The sequence below is a fragment of the Schistocerca gregaria genome, chromosome 3, assembly GCF_023897955.1.
Source record: "Schistocerca gregaria isolate iqSchGreg1 chromosome 3, iqSchGreg1.2, whole genome shotgun sequence".
Lineage (NCBI taxonomy): Eukaryota > Metazoa > Arthropoda > Insecta > Orthoptera > Acrididae > Schistocerca > Schistocerca gregaria.
Genome location: NC_064922.1, coordinates 339,632,337 through 339,655,266, shown reverse-complemented (window position 1 = coordinate 339,655,266; position 22,930 = coordinate 339,632,337). Strand labels below are relative to the sequence as shown.

Below are 22,930 nucleotides of genomic sequence, written 5' to 3'. Positions count from 1 at the left end.
ACGAATGGCAGATGGTTGCGGGTCACCGCCTGTGAACGAGTATCACGGAAGAAAGCGAAGATGGTCGGCTCTTAGCGAGCTACCGTCGTGATCATCTACGTGAAGTGGATGAAAGGCGACGAAACAACGAGTTGGCGACAAGGTGTTGGACGTACGCATCTCATCAAAGAACATAGACGTGGGAGGCTTTCCCGCTCTGTAAAGTGGGAGAGCCGGTGGTGATCTGTGGCAGGTGTGGCAGTAAAGTAGCGTACTGTGCGGGCGCGGGCATGTTACGGAGCACACAGTTCAGACGACCCCTTCGTGTGCCCGTATTGGTCCAACGATAGTCATTTACGATTACAGCAGGTACAGGATCACAGGACCGGGCCGCGGGTCAATGCCAACGTATAGCTTTCTCGGATGAATCGCGTTTCTTCTTAACACTAGGTTGATGGTCTTGCCCGTGTTCGCAGTCATCCATGCGAAACGCTGCTCCGACTGATCTGTGACGAAACGCGCCTTTTTCTTTAGGATCTTCTATGTTACTTTTGTTAATACCACCTAGTAAGGATCCCATACGGATGAGAAATACTTCAGTCACTCTTATGGATATTTCATATCGAATGGATATTGTGTGTGCCACTTCCTCCGTGAATGAAATTAAATTTCTTTAACCCTTTCGTGAGCTGTGGGAAACATGCTTTCCACTACATTGAACTCACTCCTAGTCCCGTGGGATTCTCAGTTCCCACCTCTGTACGGTGCTACCACCTAGTGAACAGTGTAGGGTACTACTTCCAGTCGGAAGCTCCCGAGGTTTTTGCTGTACCTTCGCGTAGAGGCAATAGGCATTGTGTAGCAGAGTGCTGCTCCGTATAGGAGCCTTTCAGTGCTCTTTGCGTGACGTGATTTTTTCCTCAAACCTATAGTGTAAGGTAAATACTTTTGATTTACCCAAATTTATGAAGGAAAACGTAAAATTGGTGCGAGGAGAATTCCAGTTTGAAACAAAAGGAGCCATTTCTGCAGTAAAATGGACGTATAACCGTCCAGTCACTTTCCTGTCCTGAATTCATGACCAATGGGAAACAGCCACAGCGAAAAGGAAAAACAAGGATGGTACTAGTACAGAGATTTCTTGTCCTGAAGTTGTGGCAGAATACAACAAAATAATGGGTGGTGTCGATAAATTTGATCTGTTGGCACAGAATATTTTATTTCCTGGTGGACGTTGCTGCAGTGAACAGTTTTATCCTTTGGAAAATAAGTAAAAGTGAAAGTGGACAGCATGATCAGCTAACATACAGGATCCATCTAGCCAGACAACTGATCGCTGGCTTCTAATCCCAAAAAAGGCGTGGACAAAAACCTGTCTTTCTGGCAAAAAGGGGTAAAGTACCAGAAGATTTTCGTCATGTGGCTGTAGTGGAGCATCAACCCATTTTGGGAGAAAGCTACTGGACGTGCCGCCTATGTAGTACCAAAGCTGCAGAAAAGAGCACTCTGTGTTTGTGCATATTGTCGAATACCACTTTGCATAGACCCATGTTTCAGAAAATTTCATGGCAAGTAATTGTGAACAATCATTGTAGCAAGAGAAGTAAATTTATCAAATAAATATGACATATATTGAAAAAAGTTGTTTTTGTCATTTAACTCCAAGGAAGGGCAGTGGGAAGAATACTTCCCACCTTGTTGTGTGACCTCACTTTCACAGTTGGAGCAAGTTTCGTATTCCGTATGATAAATATACCTATCTGTTAACTACTATCTGCTGTCCATGCATTAAAAAAACTGCTCAATAATTTTTCCCACGAACGGGTTAAGATTGTAACGCTAAATTCCAGCCTGCTATCTGCTTTTCACACAGCTAGTGTTTTGGTTTAGTTCTATTTTACCTTGCTGTTTTTGCGTACACCTAGATATTTTGCTGCTGTTCTTACTACCAATTAATAATTGGCAACCAGTGCTGTACAGTCGCAACAAAGTCATGAGAAGTTCAATTGACTCTTTCATTAGAACATTTTACGCATTTCGAGATTACACCCATCTTCAGACATCCCAAACTTCAACTCCTCCTTAATTAACCAGGCGTACAGTCTTGACAACTCGAAGAAAGTGTCGAATAACATATGACTGCGACACAAGCCGTCTTGGGGCAGAGCGTATTAGGGAGTAGTCGAAGTATGGGATGTCTGAAGATGGGTGTAACCTTGAAACGCGTAACATGTTCTAATAAGAGTCAATTGAACATGTCATGGCTAAGTTTCAAGTAGTGCGGTTCAATACATAAGTTCATGGCTTGTAGAAAATAAACTAACGCTAAATCACAGTAAGATTCAGTTTTTACAGTTTCTAACACACAGTTCAATAAAACATAACGTCTTAATTTCACAGAATGGACATATGATTAGTGAACTGTCCTGAAAAGCCCACATTCAAGATCTTGTTCAGAGACTTAATGCTGACATTTTTACCATTCAAACGGTATCTGAAGCAAGTGATTGTTCGACAAGAAAATTACTCTACTTTGCATATTTCACTAGCTTATGTCATAAGGTATTATATTTTGGTTAACTCTTCCCATTCTAAAAGGATATTTTGGCCCAGAAATGGGCAGTTTGGACAATAAGTGTGCAACTTCGCAAACCTCTTGTCGACCCCTGTTCACTGGTTTGAGTATTTTGACATTGGCCTCTCAATATACATACATTCTTTACTGTCATTTCTTATTAACAATATCAACTTATCCCCAAGAATGAGCAACTTTCACTCAGTTAATACAAGGCAGAAATCAAACCTGCATTTGAATTGTACTTCCTTATCTTTTGTGCAGAAAGGTGTTCAGTATACAGCTGCATCCATATTCAGTAAGCTACCACAAGAATTCAAAAATCTTGGCAGTAATCCACACTCTTTCAAATCAAAACTGAAGAGTTTCTTCATGGGTCACTCCTTCTATTCTGTTGAGGAGATCCTTGAAAAATTAAGCTGCTTCTTGTGTTCTATTGTTGATTGCATTTACTTAAACTTATGGCTTGATTTTTTTTTTTTTTTTTGTTCATAAACATTTTATTTCGACCATCCTTATGAGATTGAAAAAGGTTGGGTCTGCCAGTTATTAGATCATCAGTACTGCTGTCCTCAATCGATTATGTAAAAACTCAGTCATTTCCAGAAAAGGTGTTCAGAGCTATCTCACATTAACTCTGTCTTTGGTCCATTGTTGAAATGTGTGAGCCTTCCATTGTATATATGGGAAGTTAAATCTGTGTACATTAAAATTGTGGTGCACAGTGGCTCAAATCCAGATCTTTGCCTTTTGCATGAAGTGCAAAGTAATCCATGAAGCTTCTGAGAAGGCTGGGAAGTAGGAAGGAGAAACTTACAGATGATAACTGAGGCAGGCAATGAGTTTAATGTTAAGCATAAAGTTCCCTGATGCAGGCCCTGAGCTGCCACACAGTTTTATTCTGTTAGTAAATTTCAAAAGTAAAAGGAAGTTCTCATGAATCTTTCTTTTATTTCATCTGAAATTTCACAATTTTGTATAGATTAGATACAGTAAGTTTCTTATGAACTGAATTTGAAAAATTAAGTGTTTTATTAGAGAGGAATGGTTTCACTGCAGGAGTCATTTAGCCTCCTGTGGTGATGATGAGATTCTGGATAATGAAAGGTATTATTTGTCAGCTTTTATTTGTCTGTATGAGCCAGTTACCAGTTGCTACTGCATTCTTTTTATATAACTGTTTTTTTTCATTGTATAGGTTTGTTTTCATGTGCATAGAAATTGAAAAAAATTGACTCATACTAATGCTGTTACCTTGATCAGAATCACACTAGATGGAATCCAGTCATTTCACCTGGCCTGCACTTGCGTTTGATGGAAGTGAGGCTCCCAGAGTTTAGATTTTTCTTAATTTCAATTCATACAAAAATTCCTTAAATAAGGATGTACTCATATAATTTCTTCCTCCATCCTACAACTGAACTACTGTTTTATTTCTAATAATACTGCAGTCAGCAAGATGTCAGACTGTCAGGTTCTTAAAGTCATTACTTAAGCTCGGAGGATCTTTTATCAGACACATTGTTCAGAGCTTTTGGACTGATGTGATTGGTGTTATTTAAATAAAAATGTTTTAGGTGCATCTAGGAAATAGATGACCCCAATATGAAAATATTTTTACATAATCTTGATTGTGCATATAAAGCCATATGAGAAAATGTTGACTATACAAATAACCATGTATGAAAACCACAGTTTTGTTGTGTAAAATGTAATTGGCTGATTCCTGTCAGTGGTTAAGTATTATAAGAGGCACATTATTAAAACTGTAATGTGCAAATGACAGCATAAATGCCAAAAGATGATATAATTTTTGTCATATTTAGTGTAATTAATTTGCTGGTTGGCAAGTTATCTTAGATCTTGTGGCAGCAAATGTGTAACGGTCCTACAACAGTGGTGAACAGGCTAAAATTCATTGAAATAACTGACAAATAATCTGAAGACAATTTTAAGTTGTATCTTATGTCATTTTAACTTATACTCAGAGTACTAGTTAGTTGTTTTTGTAAAAAGGGAAAGGAATTCTCTCTGGTTACAACAGCATTCCATCATGGTTATCTTACTTGAGATTGCATTCATGTCCTAAAACTGGCACAGCATGAATGAAACTGATGCTGTGACCATTTTGTGATGCGTCATTACGTCTGACCCAGTGAAAAAAGGCTGTGACCTGGCTTCTGATAAGGTCTCTGTTTCCATAATACATCAAGGGCCACAAGTGCTTTCAATTAATGAGGGCTTTAACCTCAGGGACAAAGTTTGTTCTCAGACTCGATCCTAATTGGCAGCCAGTCACATTATAATTGAGAGAAATTTCAGTCTTCAAATTCTAGTCTAGAGATGATCTGTAGGTAAAACTGAAAAGTCCAGGATGGAAAGACAATAATATGGAAATGATGCTAGATCGCTGCTCACCACATAAAGGACATGTAGAGTTCCAGACAGGAACAATGACAAGAATGCCAGAAATAATTCAGCTCTTAAGCAGAGTTCATCATCAGAAGTTGAATCCTCACTCTTTCACACAAAAAGATACGTGGGTAATGTCTCTGGCCACTAGGGCCCACCTCCCAAGTAAAACTGAAAATTTCCCAATGGAACTGTTGGAAATACACTTCTCCGTTTTGCTGTCAGATCATATTGTGTAAACCCACAATATTTCATCAATGTAACTACTAGACATCTTTAGGTGGGGGCAGTTGCTGCTGTCACTGCTGCAAGATGTGATTGATGAAGATCATGCATTGGCATTGAAATTTATCAAGCCAGGAGCAGGCAATACATGTGTGTGGGAAGATGCTAGCAGTTGGAGGAAAGGGTGCTCCTAGTCCCCCCTGCTGGGAGCCACAGAAAGGCCTTCAGTGGGTTCATTGTGGGGAATAACAGTGCTGCCAGATGCTCCTGTGGCTAAAAGCTGAATTAAATCTCAGCAGTGCATTGTGTCAAATCATAAATTAAAAGCTTTTTTTCCCCTGTTTTGATTTAATGGACTGGACTCCACGTGAAGCTTACTTGAAAACCTGTACCCCTGTTCTTGAGACTGTCCACCATACAGATATGCATTGCTGCCTTAACAACCCAGTCCCAGAAAGATGACACTGAGGATAAAAACTTCCTGGCAGATTAAAAACTGTGTGCCCGACTGAGACTCGAACTCGGGATCTTTGCCTTTGGCGGACAAGTGCTCTACCATCTGAGCTGCCGAAGCACGACTCATGCACGGAAGTTTCATATCAGTGCACACTCCACTGCAGAGCAATAGTCTCATTCAGCAAACCTCCCCCAGGCTATGGCTAAGCCATGTCTCCGCAGTATCCTATCTTTCAGGAGTGCTAGTTCTGCATGGTTCGCAGGAGAGCTTCTGTAAAGTTTGCAAGGTAGGAGACGAGATACTGGCAGAAGTAAAGCTGTGAGTACCGGGTGTGAGTTGTGCTTCGGTAGCTCAGATGGTAGAGCACTTGCCCGCGAAAGGCAAAGGTCCCGAGTTCGAGTCTCGGTCGGGCACACAGTTTTAATCTGCCAGGAAGTTTCATATCAGCGCACAGTCTGCTGCAGAGTGAAAATCTCATACTGGGGATAAAATTTCCATCTTTTCATAAAACATGCATTGCCCCCTCTCCAAGCAGTGCTTCGCTACTGGTGATTTATCAGGTTGCCCAAGGCATATATGATGATGATGATCTTGCATGATTCAGCTCATGTACCCAATATAAGACTTTTCACATTGGCATGGAATCTTATACACACCACATTTCCTAAGGTCAAAGTTTTCTTTTGCTGAGCACAATAGATTCCTCAATTTCGTTGGTGGCTGAAAAACACACTTGATGTTGGGCCTTTTGATGATTCTTTCTGTTCTTGAAGACATGCTACCAAAATAGGGCTAGAAAGACTGCAAGTATTTGAAAGAGAAAACCACCCATTTATTGGATCCATTATGGATGGGCAATTTGCGTAACAAATATCTAGGAAAAATGATGAACTACAAATTCTGTACAAATATCATGCCATTATGGAAGCAATGAAGATGATAAAGCTTAATTATATGGGTTAGGTTGAGATGCATGTGAACACAGCTTTTCACATAAATATTCCAGTGACCTAGTAGAACATTGATGAGGAAAGCCCAGAACAATATGGACGAAGAACATCTTAAACTACATGTAAAAGCTGAATAGAATTTTAAGTTGGATGGACAGATGAAGCACAATACAGAACCTAGTGGAAGAGGATGACTGAGCAGGTGTATGGTTTATCAAGTCTCTGACAAATCTGAAGTAAATATGAGATTAAATTGATGACATGGGTAATGGTTATAAATGTATTTTTAAGAAAACAACTATCAAAACGAGAGCCAAAAAGAAAGGGCTTTTTCTTCTTAAAGGCTCCTTGCAGGTAACCAAATCAGTCATTCTCAGATCAATTACTTGTGTTTTCTTTATTGCCTCTAATTGTGATTGCCTGTCTGGGTTTCATCTTAAAGACATTATTTTATTTTATAAATTAATTGTCCTGGTGAAAAAGCACAAGATGAAAAGAATCTACAAATGGCAAAAAATAAGAGAGATACTCAGTGCACTGATTTTCCAACAAACCCACTACAATTTGAAATCATAGATGCTCTGGCTTTGCTTTGAATGCTTTTGTTGATGTTTTCAACAAGAGATGTATATGGATATTGCCCTCCTTGTAGTGGGGGTAGAGGCAATCTAAGCTGTCACATATAGAATGGGTAGAGATGCAACAAGTGTAAGTAGCTACTAAAAATAAACATTGGTAGAATACTACATACACTATTGATGACAGTTATTGTATTTGACTGAGAGGGACATAAATACGTCGTCCTCATGGATGGTGGGTGGTGATGCATGAATTGTACAGGCTAGAGTGGAAAGCAAAGTGAGCAGATCATTACTGCAACTCTCAGTTCATTGAGGGCTAGCCACCACTCAGATTCCCATACTGTGTCAGAATGTAATGGATCTAATTTGTGTGTTACCTTTGTACACTAATTAGATTATATGCAAACATTTCATATCGGAGAAAGAAAAACACAATCATAATATCAAAAACATAAACAAAGTAGTAATCTAAACCTAGTGGGTGATGTTGTATGTAAATGGTTACAAAGTATGAACACATCAAACCTATAAACAACCTATAACAATTGACAGGAACATTGAAATTGTTGTATTCTGTTCTAATTAACTTATAGTGAAAACACATTACACCATGTGTCTCATTTTTATTTATCAGTGAAAATATGCAAAGAAATCTTCAGAATATTATAAGAACTGCTATTATCTCTCTTTATAAGCAAAATATTTATGAGAGTCTAGTGACATCAAAGCATGATGTGAGTTTATCCAAATGACAAATAGTCAAAAGACAAAATATAAAATTATTATAAATTTTAACTGAAAGTTTTGTTAAAATGTATGTTGAAAGCATGGTGGGAACACTGTACTTCATTTTGCTACTGTGCAATTAATGAAATTGTCAAAGTCATTGTCTATCCCACATACCTGATGTAATTTCAAAGGTTATCATAGTTTTCTGGCTAATTTGTATGTGTGAAACAAATGGCAATGCTTAGCCTTTTTCTGTACATATTTCAAATTGACTTGCTGAAATACTTGTCATCTGTAATTACTGAAAACTGTAAAAGCAACAATGAGGTAATTGTTGGAAATTGTATGGAAGAATGTGGGTTAGTGAGTTCAGAATTCACTGTTGAACTGTTATTTATGACGGACCACCTGCATCACTGTGAGTAATAAAATGTCTTAAATCATGTGAAAGTGTACCTGTCATTTAAAGTCATATAGTACACTGATGGTAATCCTGTTCCAATTCACCGACATTGAATAAGAAATTGAGTATCTGTTTTCTGCACCCATCTAAAGAACGATCATTTGAAGTAGGAAACATCATGTGGACATAGGTCCTACTCTGGATAGTTTCAGAGATAGGACACATTCCACATACATTGTCATTTATTTTCTATATTACTCAATACCCTCTGAGGTTTACATGTGTACATATGTACAATCATTAATAAACATTACAACATGTATTTTACAAAGTACTGATTAAGAAATACATATTTTTGATGCATTCATCTCTAAACATTCTCACACACATCACATTACAGCAGTTGTACAGTTAACAATAAATGTTGGAATATACCACCATCGACTTCGCTGCAGCTGTGCTCTCCTGGGAGAACTTGGTGCATTGCTTGTCTGAGGGCATCTGTAGTTTTTCTAATGAGGACACCACATCCATGATGCATCCAAGCAGTTCGTCTTGTTTATTCACTTTTTGTTTGACCTCATATTTCATCCAACACCGGAAACAAAAATGTGATGCTGTAACGTCTAGTGATCTTGGTGGCCATTTAACTGTACTATCGTGACCAATGCAGTAATTAGAGTAAATGTGATTAAGATGTTCCCTCCCATGTGTGATAAAATGTAGGGATTCTCCATGATTTACGAAGTACATTGCAATTCACATGGCAAAAGAAACATCCTCAAAGTGTTCAACAAACATATTTTTCAAAGAATTCAAGTAATTCTGTCGTTCATTTGCTCTTCTAAAATGGCTGGACCTGTCAACATGTTACTGATAATGTCTCACTAAATATTGATCAAAAAATTAACTTGTAAATGGGTTTCCACTGTAGCATAAGGACTTTCCTGTGACTGCTGATAATTACTATGTGTGTTGTTGATTACATTCCATATAAACATGGCTTCATCAGAGAATAGTACTAATCAAAGCAAATGTGAAGATTTTCATTTAATCAGTGACAAAATCCATGACATGTGGTATTGTTTCCAATTTGTAGACACACTGTATATGAAATGGGTACAAGTCTTCCACATGTAATATTCGCCACATATATGTTTTTGGGACATTGACAGATGCAGAAAGTCATCAGTTGCTGGTAGTAGGACTATGCTGCATGATTTCAACAATGTGTTTCTGTTCCTCCACAGGTTGTTGAACTAAATGTTCAGAAGAAAAATGGGAACTTGCAAGAATACCTCTCGCACAGTGTACTGGCAACTATGATCAGAAATACAATTTGTTGGAAAGCCCTGATGGTGTACTTAAAAAGCAGCAGGAGCATTACTATCACAGAACCTGTAAACATACACCATATCTACATATTCTTCATTAGTGTAAATGTGTGGCAATTTAGCCAGGTTGTGTACACACACAGTTAACTGATGCTTATCTCTGATAACACTATCAGTCCCTTGCAGCACACAATGGTCAGCTCTGTTTTCACCAAGCAAAGAGGTTGAAAGCAGCACGGTAGGTTGAGCTAGAATAAAGTGTCAGAGGCTGGGTGGGTAAGACATATACAAGTATGCCACTAGGCCAGAAACAAATATATGTTAAATGTGTCCTATCTTTGACACCATTCAGAATAGGGCACATACCCACATAAAGTTTTTTGCTTCAAATGAATGTTCCTGTCACATCCCTGAGTATTGACCATTCCTCCTTCAACATTCTGTATGCAGTCCAATTTTACCAGAAGTCAGTCCCTTTAAAGGTAGTGTAAAAATACAGACACAACACTTCGAGCCCATTTTGGGTGATAATGTCATCATGAATCCATTCAAGCAGGGAGGTGTGATGCACTGTGCTTACACCAGATTTGGAGGGCCAGATTCTGCATGATGAATCTGCAAGATGAATCTTAGTACAAGCTCCAGCAACTGGCCCATCAACATGATGTAAGCCGAAGTAAAATGGTGTGTATCCTGCATGACAACTGCTACTATCACAATCACCTGCAATGAGTCCATGGATTATTAGCTGCAGATTTTCCTCTGTGGAAAGGATTTAGTCAATGGGTTTTGCAACATCTCACCATGATTATGGAATTTCTGTCATCATTCCTCTTTACTGACAAAGCAACCTTTACCCGAACTGGCATAATCAATCTGCATAATCATCATCTGTGAGCTACAGACAATCTTTTGGGAATGGTTGACACATCTCATCAGCATCATTGTGTGAGGAGTGTTCCTTTGTGACCACATACTTGAACCAGTTATTCCACAACACTGAAGTGGAGAAACATGCCTGGACTTCCTGCGGAATACTCTATTTGGGCTGCTTGAGAACGTACCTTTGGCAATATGAATGGTTATATGGTTTCTGCATGGTGGAACACCACCCCACTTCTGCATTACTCTTAACGGACACCTCAAATTCTTCCCCAGATGTTGGATTGGGTGTAGGGGCCCTGTAGCATGACCTGTTAGATCACTGGATGTAAACACCCTGGATTTTTTTCCACTGGGGGCATCTGAAAAACTTTGTTTCTGCTGAGCCAGTTCCTGACTCACAGGACCTCCAACAGTGTGTTCATAACACCTGTAAAGGTGTTCAGAGAAAGATTGGAACATGAGAGAGACTGTGACAATCCATAAAGTGACATGTGAACACATACATTGCATCCAATGGAGGCCACTTTGAAAATCTGTTGTAACATGGATGCAATGCAGCTCTATTCTGTGTTCTGGAACGATTTGTTGTCAGTGCATGCACACCGTCCACTTGTGGGCACATTTTCATAGGACCTCTTTTCCACCATTTCAATTCGGGAAGATGCCCCTGCAGCTTGTCACTTTTATTACTGTTCATCCTGTATATGTGGGTTATTGTATTTGAAAATATTTCCTTTCATATCTTGGGGCATGGGATGACTGCATATCTTAGGGCATTGTGAAGAGTAGGGTAATATTTAAGAATCAACGGACATTAACTTTAAAATGTGCAAACAAGCAAAATGTATTGTACAGTTTTTTTTTTTTAAAGAGGCTAACAATACTACTACCTGTGTGTTGACTGTCATTGTATCTTCAGTTCCTTACACAAGAGTTGGAACAGATTAACCCAGTAGTATACAATAGCTATTTGATCTGAGAGACACTACGTTCTTGTCAAGAAGCAACTTAGAAGTGGAGATATTCAATTTTCCAACAGATTGTGACAGCTGAGAGTCTATTGATAACATTAGCTGGGCAAAGTACCTGGTCATTATGTTGATAAAGGCCATAAGTGAATTTGTTGGGTAAAACCTTCCTTCAGTGCCCTATAAAACGGACATCACAAGAAGCTAGGGTGTGCATCTGCTTATATGAAGCACCTGGTAACTTGCAGTAAACATTTTAAAGATATTCACTGTGTTATTGCACTTGGACTTTCTTCGTTTATTATTGGATTGTTATTTTCTGGTTTACATTGATTTTGGATTTCTGTTCTGAATGTGAACTGATTCACAAGCTGTTTGATAGTCTTACTTGCTCATGCCAAGCTGATGTGAGCCTGGCTTGGTGTTGGTCACAGACTAGCTTAAAGCGTTCATACTATGAGAATTTGTTGTTGAACTTGTGATGCTGGCCCCCAAGTGTACTTCCATCCATCCATTATTTATGTTGCAAGATCAGTAATTGTGTTTGCATGACACTATAAGTTACATTTCCATTATGTAAATACTGTGAAAATGAGCAGCATACCACAGTAACAGATATTTGGTGTCTTTTTTTTAAATCATGGGGGATAGAGTCTTACATTTTCTTACTCACATTCTTCATTTATAATTCACAACAATCAAGCAGTTTCAGATTCATTATGAATAGCTGGAAGAAAATGTGACTTCATTCATTTAACAGTGGCATAACTTCTGTCTTTTTTTTCCCAGGCTTGCTTTGAAAGGAACTGAGCTACTGTGCAGTATGTCACACAGATGATCTAACAAGTCTGCTTGTTGTGATCCCAAGAATGACCTCTGGCCACTCTGCTCTCTTAGGTTATTCACCTCACTGTGAACAGTAAACAGCCAGACTGTGCTCTTGCTTGTCACACAGGTTCAAGTTATTGACATAGAAAATAAGGATATGTCGTGGTACATTCTTTCTACTTGTTATGTTTTGTGAAATCCTCTTAAAAGTATGATAAAACTATTGCCTAATACATAGTAAAGTATAGAGCGATTTGAGCTATGGAAGTTACAGTTAGGTCATTTATACAATACATATCAGATGTAGAGAAATAGGGTATTGATTATTCAACACTGAATAAATTTTGTTGTTGTTGTTTGTGGTGGTGGTGGTTTTCACTTATTTCATCTTGCAGATTTCCTCTTTCTAAATTCCTTTGTCAGTTATCCCTCCTTTTAGATTTGTGTGTGAGAATCATTTGCTCATTGTGAATTCAAAATTTTTGTAAGTTCTGTGGCCAGATGCCATTCTTGCTGCCAAAAAGCCACTTAAGCAAAGATAGGATCTTTCTGCAAGTAATGTCATTTGTTCTGTATTTTCACATTGTCACTGTTTGTGGTTTCTGAGTGATGCACAAATACTCAAACAGTTCACTGAAAGTAGTGCAAGTATTTTATAAACAAATATTACATGATTTCATTGAATTACCAGTAATTATTCCTCTAAATGCATGCTAAGGGGCATGAAGTGTAAAATTAAGGAAATTTTGTGGAGGGTCTAGGCTCTAAGAAACTGGACAAGTCTGTGCTTGTTCCAGTGTAACATGTTAGTCAGATTCAGGTGAGGGCTGCTTTTTCTTATTTTGTTTAATTTATTTATAAACTGAGGAAACATAAATGTCATTGTATTTAAACATGCACTGATGGAAAGTAGCTCATTTAGAACTCATAGATTTAGCAGCTACTAAAACTAATTTTTTCATACAGACAAAGTGATCACTTTGTTGAAGGTAATACCTCTGCTTGAAGTTTTTCAGTATAGAAAAAAATAATAGTTTTTTATATGTGGTGTCTGTTCTTTCAGACTTGTCTGAAAGAACAGATAGAATTTTGATCCAGCAGCCAGCAGTCAATGGAATTACAGACATTGGCTGCAAGTGGTCATTGATTGAAAACCATGGTGCAAGTTGAAAGCTTGTGCAGGACTGAGGTTCAGACATAGATCTCCTGCTAACTACACAGATGTTCTGATCCCTAAGCTGTCTGGACACAGTGGTCATTGCAGCTCCATGGACTACCCCAGCATGGATGGCTTAGTAGTCAGTGTCTGCCTACTAAGTAGGAAACCCATGTTTGAATCCCACTCTAACACAAATTTTCAACTTTCCTCATTGATTTCAATCAGTGCTTTCTGAAAGCCAATGTCTGTAATTCCTTTGTGTCTTAATGATACTTTTTCTGCTTTTCGATATTTGTGTGCATTGCAGTTAAACAGCAGTAGCATAAATCAGAACAACGGCAATCTTTTTTAATTTATTGACCTGGATAAGGTAACACTGTTTTCAAAACAAAGATTGATTTGAATGCCACAATGCTTTAGCAAAAATGGTCATATTGGAGGGGAAATGCCCTTGCCTTTCTTCAGCATTTGAACTGACACAACCACCCAGTTATAGATTGACCTACAGTTTAATGCAAACTATGAACCACAGTGCATCTTGGCACCTTTCAGTGCTTTCAACTATAATTTGGTGTTGTATGCGATGTGCAGGAGAGTTTGATAAGGTGTGGATTTATTTGCTTTTGATTTATTTTGAACCCTTAATGTTTTGTTTGATGATTCTCCCATAAAACTGTGGTGTGCCTGATTGATGTTGAACTGCTCCAGCCTATAATGCCACAGACATCTTTATTTTTCTACTCAAGGGAGTACCTACATAATAGTATATAATTTCGTCAGCTGCAGATAATTTTGTAAAAATCCTTTTTGTATTCATTTGAGCAAAAAACACTGTCCTTTCAAATATACAGTGAATCTGAAGCAGTAGCTTCAGGTTCTACACTCTTTCTAACTGTAGAATCTACACAGTTAGCTGTAACAAGCTTTTGATATGTTACTACTGAACATCTCTAAATTTCCAGAACAGAAGCTATTATTTTCACTGTTCTGGTACTTGTGCAATATGCAAATAAAAGTACGCTTTCAGCTTGCAACTGAATCCAAAACAATATATAAAAGAACTTGTAAATGGAGGTGGATGACTGGTGTAATCGAAGTATATTCCACAAGACACAGTAGCTACAATGTTCACAGCAGCCTCTATATTTGTATGTTGTCTCCATTATTAAGTTAATCTGGGCTAAAATTCAGCATAACTTCTTCTCAGAATACTGGCCCATAATTGTACCTCATGTTCTTAATTTCACATCTGCTATTCTATCTTTTTTTCTCTCTGCATTGCTTGTTCTGCTAGTAATGCAGATGGATTATATGATGAAGTACTTTCACTTCTTGGAACAGGTAGTTAGTTGACTGTAGGTCATTTGACACTATTTGTTTGTATCTTTTTATAAATGAATTTTAATAATTTGAGGATGAAATTGTATCAAAAACCTTAAGTCCATTTTAATAGATTTACACAGCAGTTATAATGATGTTTTTCTTTAATGCTGATCCTAAATAATCTTCAGATTCTAACGTAGCACTACTCTTTGACCTGTTGAGATTCATGCTTCAGTTAATTCTCTTATGATTGTAGTATAATGAATAGATTTGGGCAGCCCATGGGATGACAGATGATATATATATATAGGGACATTTTTGAAGTGACTTTGCAAATGATGAAAATAAATTGGAAAAATGAGAACCAAACAAAAATGATAAAAGATGTATTTTAAATCATGTCATACAGTTAGTATTTTGAATGTCTGAATTTTGTGATTAGAAAGGGGACCATCTCTGGAAGTTAAAATCCTATACAGGACAATAGAATTTAACAGAGAAAGCAACTAGTTACTGGTATCATGATAATGTTGTTCCTACACATGCTATCAAGCTTTTTTGTGTTATGGATTGTGTAGTGTGCTGCTTTGTAAGAATGTTACACACAATCTCATAATTGTTCATTTTCTGTCAGAAAAATATAAGTAGGATTTTATATTAAAGATGAAAACTCAATCATTTTTAAAGCATGCTGTCATTTATATCATAATATTTGAGAGCCACACATTTTCCTTTATTTCACAGAAGCTGACAGTTATAATTTATTGGTGCTTGATGATGTGAGTGAGCTCTTTCTGTCAGCTCACCAGAGATTTATGGCATTATTGATACAGAAAGTGTTTTAAATCTGACAGTTGCAAGGAGCATATATCATCTTGTAGAAGATAGTCTTTAACACTTATCTCAGGGCAAAAAACACACATACATACATTTTGCATGGTGATGTCATATCACAAAACAAAAAAAGTCGTTGGCTAAGAGATTTTGCAACACATGTTCTTGCTTTTTGAGTCATAGGAACAGTTTTGGTAATGCAACATAGACACATGGCAATCTTTCCTCCCTCCTCCCCCCCTCCCCTCCCCCTCTGCCTCTCCCTCTGACCCCAACCCCCTTCCCCAATCTCCTGAATATTGCTTTCAAATAACAACATTAGCTTTTTTATGTTGTGATTGATAGTTTTTTTAATTTCCATTGGCTTCATTATGAATAATTTGTGTTTCATATTCTATGGTAATATTTTACTGTGTTCCAACAGCTCACAATACTGTAGCAGGTCAGTGAATTCTGAGGTTTATTCTTTGCAGTTTCACTATATTCTTAGCACTCCCTTTCTCTAATGACCTTGATGCTCATAGGACATTAAACTTTACCCCTTGTTGTCGCCATCTGTTTCTTCTGCTTGTCTTTATGTTCTTTTGTTTCCCTTGGATGTGTAGCTTGCTATAAGCTGAAAGATGACTTAATGAGAGCTGCTCTGAGCTTGCATGCATTCATTCATTTGTGGCTATTTATTTATTGAATCATATTGTTTATTAGCAAAAATGTTCTTCCTTTGCAGAAAGCTTCAAAGGTGATCTCCTACTATGGGTTCGCCTGCTCCTGCCTGGTGCTGTGAAGAGAGTTTACAATATCCAAAGCAAGCAGATTGTGAAACTGTTTAGCAGAGTTAGTACTTTACTTTCTGATCAATTACATAATACATTTAGATTTAAATACATTGGGTTTTTGTATATCCAAGTGCCACCACTCAACAAAACAAAATAAGACATCAGTCTGAATACGCTTTGTGTAATTCAAGTGCATTCCTTTCTTAATTACTTAAAAATTACTTCAACATGTAATATGAAGATTGTTTGTTCAGGTACATGTTACTTCAGTCAGTTTATTTTAGATACTGAACATATCTGTTTAAGACAATGTGTGTGTAAAGTCTAATGATAGTTTCAATTACAATGTAAGGGGAAGGGGGGGCGGGGGGAGCCATGGAGGGTGAAAATGCTTTATTTGGAAGAAAATGTTTCACATGTTAAATATTTTTACCTGGGTTAAAAATTGGTTTTCATCTTCAAGGATACTGCCAAACCAAGCTGAATGAGTACCAGGCCAAGATTACCATTGTTGGTCAGATTACTTTGTAATAGTTTGATGCAAGAAATATTTGACAGACTGACCGTCATCATTGCAGTTCTATGCAATTCATTATGAATTGAACCTTCTTGTCTAGTGCAAGTGAACTAGAGAATTGAAATTATATGGTGTGTGCTGTTGGCATTGATACTGAGATCAGTATGATCTCAAATGTTTCTGTAAAATGTCTGCAAGCACTTCTTCCATTTATTGTACTTAATTGTCATTGCAATTGAACTGTTCTATCCTGATAAGTCAGTGTGCTAAGATGTCTTCACTTAAAAGTCAACATTAACTTTAGATGTAGTGCCAACATATATTCTAAGCTTAGTTTTTGAAGGCACAGAAAACAGCATGGCTAATTTCTCTCTTTCTCAGGTGTGTTTCTCTAAACCCTTATTTCTTCAGCAGCCAAGAGATATGACAGGTCAATGTCCTTTAAAGTTTATGGGTCTCCCCTTTTCGTGGAGAGATCTATGGCAAGAATAAATTACTTAGAAATGCAAAAGACGTAAATATTTTACCAAAATGACTTCATTTTAATGTAAGAAAGCATTCCACAACACTTCAACAAATTGATTTTGGATATTACTTGCACACCATTATTTCAGGACACTGGTCTGAAAGCTGTGGGGTGTAAGATAATGCTCATTGTCAGTAGCCTTTCGAGTGACCATACAGTACTCCATGTGGTTTTTATCTTTGGGGTACATACAATTATGGGATTGCCTCATTTACATCTTATACTCTTGAAGATTTGCACGAAAAATGTTTTGAGGCTGGAAGTTCAATAACTAGGGGATGATGTAGGAAGGAAAAAACTAACATTTCTTGTATTTGCCTATATAGTGCCCATATTGAATGTATAAAATCTTGACTTTTGTCTGTTTTCTGAGGATTTCAAATGAGCTGTTAGTGAACTAAATGAGTTTTTGATGAGGTATTTGTATAAAATGGAAAAAAAGTAGCCATGAAGCACAAAGTTTCTCAGGTGTTTTGTTAGTACAGGACATGTAATAGTATATAAAGAAATTTGACGAAATGGAATTTTGTCACTGATTAGATTAGATTAATTATTCATTCCATAGACCCACAAGCTCATAATTATCCTACACTGTATCATGAGAGTTATTCAGCATGAGAACCTAGTGTTTTGGGAAGGTCATTTTATATATGCACATAGGAACTGATGTGGCATGGAAGCTACAGTGAACATTTCTGGTATTATATTCCCTTAGAATCTACTGAAACTGTGCAATTTACAACATTCATAGCAGCCTTTGTAGCTATCAAATGTTTCTGAGCTGTTTTTCATATCTTAAAAGATCATCAGAACATTTTATGTATTGTAAACTGTTCTTACACGTGCAACCAACTCTTTTCTCTCTTCTACCATTGAAAAATACATAACAGACAACCACTTACAGCAAAAGGTGTAAACAGCACTCGTGAAGTTGTATCACCCTGAGGAAAATACAGTTAGGTTACAATACTTTGTTTGCAGTTAGAATGTCTGCAGGCCTGGTGCACTGTGAAATATCTGCACCACAGGGCGATAGCACACTGCTAGAGAAGCAAAAGTAATAATTTCCTTCATTTTAAGGGAAACGCCTTTGTCAGTTAATGCTGAGTTGGTGGAATCATACAAAAGCAATGGCCCATAATGTGACGACATGAATAGGTGGCACAGAAGATTCCAGTGTGGTCAGGTAAGTTGGAATGACAGAGAGTCAAACTGTCTCTCTGCTAAGAATTGGGAATGACAAGAGAAAAGGAGGACTTAGTGCATAAAGACCAACATATTACAATTAAGGCAATAGTATAAAAATTGAAAATCAGTCGAGGATCAGTTTTCAACATCATGCACGTCCTTTTGAATGCCTCAAAGCAAGTCACCTGCAGGTTTTTGTGACCCCTGAAACTTGTTTAAAAAGGCTGCTGAATCGAGGCAATAGTGGCAATGTTACAGCTGTCTCATGCCAATCCAAATGACTTCCTTAGCCACAGAAGAGTGCTGAGTGCATCATCATGACCCCAAGATAAAGGAGCAAAATAAGAAATGGAAAGACATGAATTTACCACAGCCAAAAAAGGGAAGACCCAACCACCATGGAGACAATTGATGCTGAATGGTTGTGGTTATTTTTTTTCTTTTTTGGGTGGGGTGGGGTGGGGAGAGGTTTGTCACATCATAGTGGTAACAGATTATGCCCCTAGGGAAAGGGGGGAGAGGAAGAGCAGTCTTTCAATGAAATGTCCTGATGAGCTTACGTGAGCTGTAATGATGATGCATCCAGAGAAATTGTCGGAAGGGGTGTTTTTCTTCACAACAGTGCCTCAGATTCTTTTGTAAAAGACACACAATCACACTTGCTGCTCTTTTAGGCCATCAAATTTTGCCTCACTCCTGTATTCTCCTGAAATGGCACCCAGTGACTTCTACGTGATTTCTTGAATGAAGAAACCTCTATGTGACAGGCATTTTCAGAAAGTTGATGTGGTGATTTTTGAAGTCAAACAATTCTGAATGGTTAGAAAGAGATTTATACAATTGTGTTCTTTACCAAGTCATCCATTATTGGGGAAATGTCACTTTTACCGTGGGATATCTAGAGAAAGGCAAACATTGTCACCAAGTTTCGCAGTTACAATTGGTTTTTTCTGAGGTGATAATTAAAACTTTGACTGTTCCCCATATTTGCACTACAAGAAGCTGATAAAGCAATCAACTTGTGGAAGATAATATCTTTATACCTCCACAATCTAGAGATGATGAAAAAGGCACGTCTCCTGACTGTGTACAAGTCCCACTGAAGTCTTTGCTCTGAATTACAAAGTGTTGTCTAATAATTATCTGGGTTCAAACCATTTTGAATCGGTAGCCCAAGGCCAAGATGGGGATCTGTGATATGAAATGGCCAATAGCATATGCTTGGGATACATCACAGAAAATCACAATTATTATAACATCTTGAGTTAAAACTGTATCTTCAGTCCAGTGTTTTATATATTCTTTCTGCAAACTCTGAATTTCCTGTTACTGTTAAGATTATCCCAGTCCAACCAGAATATGATTTATTTGGTTGTAACTTCTTTGTATGTGTCAGAATAGTGCATAGATCATGTTTTTCATTTTTTAGTGACAAACAAGAACAATTTCTTAATAAATCTGAAAATATGTTTTGTGACATTTACTTACACATTATGACCAAACTATAGAATTAATACTAAGATTGTACATACATGTTGTATTCACTGTTTCAAATCTTTTTTCAAGATTTTGCATGCTGACCAAGATGAAATGTTGGAAGACTTAGAACAAGGAGATGTGGCTGAAACAGTTCGTATTTTCTTTGAACGCAGCACCCATCTGCAACCTACGAAAAAGAGTACATTATCTTTATATGACGTAAGCACAGATATAGATTTTAGTACAACAAAGACTTTACAGTATTATGAAGTAATCTATTTAACAAATGATACCTATTTGCAGTTGTATTCATGACTGCTTCTCTAAAGCAGAAGTTAAAATGATATGACTGAAACACATTAAAGAGAGCAGAAGGATACTTCGACAGTTATGTTTCCAAAGATAAGATATTGATACAACTTAGAAATTTATAGTGCACAGCTGTAGGGCGGAATAAAACTGATGTATAATGATATAAAATATAAAATGTAATGATGGCATTACATATCACACCAGTATTCAGTTTAATCTTGGCCACTTAATATTTGGTTTCTTCACATCTGCTGATTTACTTACTTGCAGCAAGTTACATTAATGTGCAATGTATCAACTTCATACATGTGGTCTATCCTCTTGTTTTATAGTTGAACTCACAATAATTTTATGAAAATTCTTGCTGTTTCTGTGGTTTTACTGTTGTTGAATAACATTAAAAATTTTACATGTGAAGAAACAATTTTGGTCATCATGTTTCTTAAACATTTATTTTATGTTCTGTAAAATACCTCCTGCAAAAAGCGCATGCAATAAATTCATAAAAAACAATGGAGACCATTGAATGAGTAAAACTTGGGAAAAATCTGTATTAATTCATAATTTTGTGATTAATGACATAAAGTTGGCAGTGATAGGTTCAAAACACTCACCATTCGGCAATAACTGTAGAAAAAAATTTAGTAGGAAGGGACAGTAAAGTGAAATTGAAACAGACAGAAAAAAATAAGTATAAGCTGTTTATTATTTCAAAAGTAATCTCCATAACTGTTAGTAGAGTAATCCCACTATGACAAAATGGTCTGTGCCCTCATGGAAAAATGTTTGTGGCTGCTTATAGAACCATGATTGTACCTAGTCATGCACCTCTTCATCTGAAGCAAATCAGCAGCCACAAAGGTCTTTCTTCAGGGCCCCAAAAATGTGGAAACAACACAGATAGAGCTTGGGACATACGGACGATGTGGAAAGGCTTACCAGGAAAATTTACGCAGTATACTCAAAACACAAAATTCACTGCAGAAGTTTCATTGGGAAGCCCTTACACATCCTCCATATGGTTCCAATCTCTCCTCATCCAATTTCCTCATTTTTTGAGCCATGGATGACATTTCTGGCATTGATTTACTTTGTATGAAGTCATGCACACTTCAGTAAAATAATGGTTCCCTAGACAACTGCAAATATTTTTACATGAGGGCACTGGCCATCATGTCTCACAGTGGGATAAATAGCAGTTACGGCAATTACTTGTGAAATAATAAGCAGTTTACTTACTTTTTTCCCCATTTGTCTCATTTTCCTTTGACAGCCCCCTATAAAAGAGAACAAAATTTAAAATATTACAAATCTGAATATAAAATACTGTGTATTTTGATAAATAGTTAAGATGTGATTATTATTTGTTAACTATTAATTTAGGCATTATTTCTTGGAACAAAGCAGTTACACTACTGGCCATTAAAATTGCCACACCAAGAAGAAATGCAGATGATAAACGGGTATTCATTGGGCAAATATATTATACTAGAACTGGCATGTGATTACATTTTCACGCAATTTGGATGCATAGATCCTGACAAATCAGTACCCAGAACAACCACCTCTGGCCATAATAATGGCCTTGTTATGCCTGGGCATTGAGTCAAACAGAGCTTGGGTGGCGCCTACAGGTACAGCTGCCCGTGCAGCTTCAACATGATACCACACTTCATAAAGAGTAGTGACTGGTGTATTGTGACGAGCCAGTTGCTCAGCCACCATTGACCAGATATTTTCAGTTGGTGAGAGATCTGGAGAATGTGCTGGCCAGGGCAACAGTCGAACATTTTCTGTATCTAGAAAGGCCCATACAGGACCTGCAACATGCGGTTGTGCATTATCCTGCTGAAATGTAGGGTTACACAGGGATCGAATGAAGGGTAGAGCCATGGGTCGTAACACATCTGAAATGTAATGTCCACTGTTCAAAGTGCCGTCAATGCGAACAAGAGGTGACCGAGACGTGTAACCAGTGGTACCTCATACCATCACGCCGGGTGATACGCCAGTATGGTGATGACGAATACACGCTTCCAATGTGCATTCACAACGATGTCGCCAAACACGGATGCGACCATCATGATGCTGTAAACAGAACCTGGATTCATCCGAGTACACCATCACAGGTGCTCCTGCCTGTTATGCAGTGTCAAGGGTAATCGCAGCCATAGTCTCCGAGCTGATAGTCCATGCTGCTGCAAACGTCGTCAAACTGTTCGTGCAGATGGTTGTTGTCTTGCAAACGTCCCCATCTGTTGAGTCAGGGATCGCGACGTGGCTGCACGATCTGTTACAGCCATGTGGATAAGATGCCTATCATCTCGACTGCCAGTGATACGAGGCCATTGGGATCCAGCACAGGATTCCGTATTACCCTCCTGAACCCACCGATTCAATATTCTGCTAACAGTCATTGGATCTCAACCAATGCGAGCAGCAGTGCCACGATACGATAAACCACAATTGCTATAGGCTACAATCCGACCT

General features: G+C 37.7%; 1 protein-coding gene across 10 annotated transcripts in view; it reads left to right on the top strand.

Annotated features, from left to right (window-relative positions):
* LOC126355996 (DNA ligase 3) overlaps positions 1-22,930 on the top strand; it is a 538,466-nt gene that overhangs the window by 299,536 nt on the left and 216,000 nt on the right. For 9 of the 10 annotated variants that reach the window (XM_050006627.1, XM_050006628.1, XM_050006620.1 and 6 more), the window contains 2 exons: positions 16,370-16,476; positions 20,216-20,347. In XM_050006627.1, coding sequence (XP_049862584.1) covers positions 16,370-16,476; positions 20,216-20,347 — 239 coding nt within the window. Of the gene's footprint in view, positions 1-12,446; positions 12,492-16,369; positions 16,477-20,215; positions 20,348-22,930 lie in introns of those variants that run through there. The other variant, XM_050006629.1, reaches the window with a different exon arrangement.